The sequence below is a fragment of the Penaeus monodon genome, chromosome 13, assembly GCF_015228065.2.
Source record: "Penaeus monodon isolate SGIC_2016 chromosome 13, NSTDA_Pmon_1, whole genome shotgun sequence".
In the NCBI taxonomy this organism is placed as follows: Eukaryota; Metazoa; Arthropoda; class Malacostraca; order Decapoda; family Penaeidae; genus Penaeus; species Penaeus monodon.
Window position 1 is genome coordinate 4615073 of NC_051398.1, and position 5000 is coordinate 4620072.

At 45.8% G+C, this 5000-nt stretch overlaps 1 protein-coding gene across 1 annotated transcript in view; it reads left to right on the forward strand.

Annotated features, from left to right (window-relative positions):
- The window catches only part of LOC119580053 (collagen alpha-1(XV) chain-like), a 149576-nt gene that overhangs the window by 29370 nt on the left and 115206 nt on the right, over positions 1–5000 (forward strand). The window contains exon 3 of the mRNA XM_037927952.1: positions 2447–2622. Coding sequence (XP_037783880.1) covers positions 2447–2622 — 176 coding nt within the window. The remainder of the gene's footprint in view (positions 1–2446; positions 2623–5000) is intronic.

Below are 5000 nucleotides of genomic sequence, written 5' to 3' on the forward strand. Positions count from 1 at the left end.
CTCTCTCTTTTTCTCTTTCTCTCTCTTCTTCTCTCTTTTTCTCTCTATCTCTCTCTCCCCCTCTCTCCTCTCTCCTCTCCTCTCCTCCCTCTCTCAATATATGTGTGTGTGCGTAAAAAGGTATTTCCAGTAAATTCTAATTAAAAGAAACCTGTTTTTGTAAGTTCTTAGAATCTATAGTTCCCCTACGATGATAATGATAGTATGTGATTTAAAGCAAAATCAATGTATAGTTTTCACGGTGCATATAAAAGCACTAATATTTTATTCCTTTTCATTTCATTGCACTTTACCCCCGCCCAACCCCGCCCCCCCCATTACGAAACATTATTTAAAGAATATATATATATATTTTTTTCGTTCTGTTATTGTTATTAGCGGAAATAAGAGGCTATTAAAGAAGACGCTTTTGTACGGTCCTCTTTCCCAGTGGCTTGAGGAGGCCATGGCCGGAGTTACATCTATCGTATTGTGGCAGTTTCTGTGCTACTCGGGAGAAAAATATGATTTATATGGACTCTTAAGGGAAGGCCTGTTTTTACCGTATTCGAAATCGCTAGTATATTAAAAAAGGAGGATAGTGTTTATTGCAAAAAGGGGTTGGAAAAAGGGGTATTTGAATGAGAATGTCTTCAAAATAACATGATGTCTTTGGAACCGATCAGATGCGTCTCTTGCAATGTGATCATAGTCAATCTCCTCCATGTCCTCTTTATTATCTTTCTTCCTACGATTCCTTTCTCCTTTTATGCTGCCTGTCATCTCACTGCCCTCGTCTGCCACCCAATTTCGGCGGCCTCTGTCTCCCGCTGCTCCCTTCTCGTCCATCTCTCACTATGCATAATGTCCATTGTTACAGATTTATTTTTGCATATTGCTTTTTTAGTCTCTCGGTGTTCGTGTCCCAACACTACCATTGTCATTTTTTATTATTCATATATATATATATATATATATATATATATATATATATATATATATATATATATATATATATATATATATATATATATAAATTTCTTATTGAGAGGTCGTTCGGCAGTACCACTTTTGCCTGATTAGATGCCCTTCCTAATCAACCGTGGTTCAGCGCGCTAACACCTGTGCCACGGCGGCGACTTCCCCTACGACGCCTGCGTTTGACTTCTCAAGGCGATAAGTCGTTTTCTCGCCGTGAGATCGGGCTCGAGCCATTAATCGGAGCGCAGGCATTTTTTTCAACTGACGCGGCGGGCAATTGAATTCGGGACCACGAGGGTCGGAGGCCTGTGCTCTAACCCCTGGACCATATATATATATTATATATATATATATATATATATATATATATATATATAAAATATACATAACATACATACATACATACATACATACATACATACACACACACACACACACACACACACACACACATACACACACACACACACAACATAATACACACACTACACACACAAAACATATATATACATATATAATACATATATATATACATATATATATACATATATATATATACACATATATATATACATATATATATAACATATATATATACTTTATATATATATATATATACATATATATATAAGGCCGCGGTGGCCGAGTGGTTAGAGCATCGGACTCCAAGACTGTCACGATGCAAATCTGATCGCGTTGTTCCCTTGGGCAAGGAACTTCACCTTGATTGCCTACCTAGCCACTGGGTGGCCAAGCCAGCCCAAGTCAGTGCTGGTCCCAAGCCCGGATAAATTGAGAGAATGATTACCTAAAAAGGTAACACCGGCACTCTCCGTGGAAAGGAACTAGGGACCCTACCACGTACTCACTCCAAGAGCATCACAACATGAAAACTGCAATTGAGTATCATGCTGTGACCACGGCGGCTCAGACATGAACCTACCGTTAAAGAAAAAAAAAAAAAATATATATATATATATATATATATATATATATACATATATACATATATATACGTATATATACATATATATATATACATATATATACACATTATATATATATATATATATATATATATATATATATATTTTATATATATATAATATATATATATTATATATATATATATATATATATATATATATTATGATTATATATTTATCTAGTCACACACACACAACATATATATATATATATATATTGTATATATTATATATAATATATTATATTATTATTATATTATTATTATTAGCTAGGCCTCCGTCAACATATCTATTATTATGTATTATTATATTATTATTATTCATTTATTATTATTATTATTATTATCATTATCATTATTTATCATCTCAGACTTTTCTATTATATATATCATCACATTGCTTAGTGTGCGACTCCTCAGCCCCCAGCCCCCCTCATCCTTCCCCCTCCTCCTTGACCCTCCCTCCCGCTCGAAACTCACCTCCCTCTCCCTCCTCCGCAGAGTCCATCGAGGAGCTGGACCTTCTGCAGGGCATCGCCGTGCCCTTCGGCGACCCCACCACCCAGTACTTCGTCACGGGCTTCGACGGCTTCCCGGCTTTCGGCTTCAAGGCTGGCGCGAGTATCAAGCACCCCTACCGACTCTTTCTGCCGGAGAGGCTCTACAGGCAGTTCTCGGTGAGGCGGGGCGGGCGGCGGGGCGGGGAGGGGGTGGGGAGTGGGGTGGGGTGGGTGGGAGTGGAGGGGGAGTGGGGAAGGGATGGGAAGGGAAGGGGAGGGGGAGAGGGGGTGGGGGAGAGAGGGGGGTGGGAGTGAGGGGTGGGGTTTGGAGATGGGGAGGTGGGGAAGGGAAAAGACAGGAGAGGGGGAGAGGGGGTTGGGGAGCGGGGGCGGTGGGGAGGTGATGGGTTTGGGGTTTGGTGGGGAGAGGGGAGGAGTGGGGAAGGAGGGAGGAGTGGGGAAGGAGGGAGGAGGGAGATAGGGGACGGTGGGGCGGAGAGAGTGGGGGGGGTGGGGTGGGGGTTGGGGGTGGGTGTGGGAATAGGGGAGGTGGGTAAGGGAAAGACAGGAGTGAAGGGGGGAGCGGGGTGGGGGAGCGGGGGGCGGTGGGGAGGTGATGGGTTTGGGGTTTGGTGGGGAGAGGGGAGGGGTGGGGAGGTGGGGAAGGGAAGGAGGAGAGGGGAAGAGGGAGAGAGGGAGAGGAGAGAGGTGGGGGAGGGAGGAGAGGGGGGGTTAGGAAAGAGGGTGAAGAGAGAGGTGGGTGAGAAAAGTGAGGGGGGAATAGAGTTGTGAGGAGATGGGGTGGGGGAGGGGAAGTAGGGGGTAGGGAGAGAGAGAGGAATGAGGAGGGGAGGATGTGGGAAGAGTGGGGACGAGCGGGAGAGAGGGTGAGGAGGGAGGTGGGGACGGAGGTGGGGAGGAGAAATATAGGAAGAGAGAGAGGTAGGGGGAGGGGGCAGAAGAGAAAAGAAGCCTGAGGAGTGGAAAGGGGTTGAGAAGATAGAACAGAGGAAGAGGAGGAATAAGAGAACCAGGGGAAGGAGAAGGAGAACGGGAATTGGGGAACAGAGAAGAGGATGGGAAAGGAAAAAAAGGGATGAGGAATGAGGAAATAGAGGAAAAGGGAAAAAAAGAGCTGGTGAGGTTGCGAGGAACGGGAGAAAGTGGGGAATAGTAGAGAGAGAGATAAAGGCGGTTAGGGAGAGAAGGAATAACATAAGTGGGAGAGATTATTTGATAAATGGGTAGGTAGATAGACTAATAGACAGACAGATAAAGAGAGAGAGGATCGAGAGAGAGAGAGAGAGAGGAGAGAGGGAGGGGAGAGGGAGGAGAGGGAAGAGGGAGAGGGGAGGAGAGAGGGAGAGGGAGCGGGAGAGGTCCTCTGTCTCTCTCTTATTATAGAAGAGGGAGAGGGAGAGAGGAGAGGGAAGAGGGAGAGAGAAGAGAGGGAGAGAGAGAGAGGGAGCGTAGAGAGAGAGAGGGAGGGAGACGAGGCGAGGAGAGGAGAGGGAGAGAGAGAGAGGGAGAGAGAGAGAGGGGAGAGAGAGAGAGGGAGGGGAAGTGGGAGAGAAGAGGACGAGAGAGAGAGGAGAGAGGGTATGAGGGAGAGAGGGAGAGGAGAGAGAGAGAAGAGGAGAGAGAGTGAGACGAGAGAGTGAGAGAGAGTGAGAGGAGGAGGGAGACGAGAGAGGGAGAGAGAGAGAGAGAGAGAGAGAGAGAGAGACTTAGAGAGTGAAACTGAGAGAGTGAGACATGAGAGAGAGGGAGAGAGAGGGAGGAGAGAGAGGGAGAGAGAGCGAGATAGAGAGAAAGATGAGAGGACGAGGAGGACAAGAGAGAGAGGAGAGAAGAGGAGAAGAGAGAGATAGAGAGAAAGAGAGGGAGGAGAGATGGAAAAGCAGGACAGAGAGAGAGAGACACCCGAAGAGATAGAAAGAGCGGGGGGGAGAGAGAGCGGTGGGGGAGAGAGAGAGGATAGAGAGAGGAGAGCGAGAGGTGAGTGAGAGGGAGAGAGCGAGGGAGGGGGGAGAGAGAGAGAGAGGGAGAGAGCGAGGGAAAGAGGGGGGATGAGAAAGAGAGAGAGAGGAGAGAGATTGATCGAGAGATGGCAGGAGAAGAGAGAGAGAGAGAGAGAAGGGAGATGAGAGATGTGTGAGAGTTGACTCGAGAGAGAGCAGATTAATATAGTAGTTTGAGAGTAGAGTAGTCGCTTTGATATGCGTATGGAGAGAGAAGGATGATAGATTATGTTGGGAGCAGAGCGAGAGTATATTGTTTTCTATATATATTCTCTCATCTCTTTATTTTTTTTCTCGCTATTGCTATCGTTTTCTATCTCTGCTTATCTCTCTCTATTTCTCCTATCTCTTTCTCTGATCTCTCTATAAGGGGAGAGAGAGAGGAGAGAGAGAGAGGACGCGAGAAGAGGAGGAGGAGCGGGAGGGAGAGAGAGAGAGAGCGACGAGAGGTATCAACGGAGAGAGAGAGAGAGAAGAGAGACGAGAGAGAAGAGAGAATGACGAAGAGAGAGAGGAATGAGAAGAGAGAGGAGA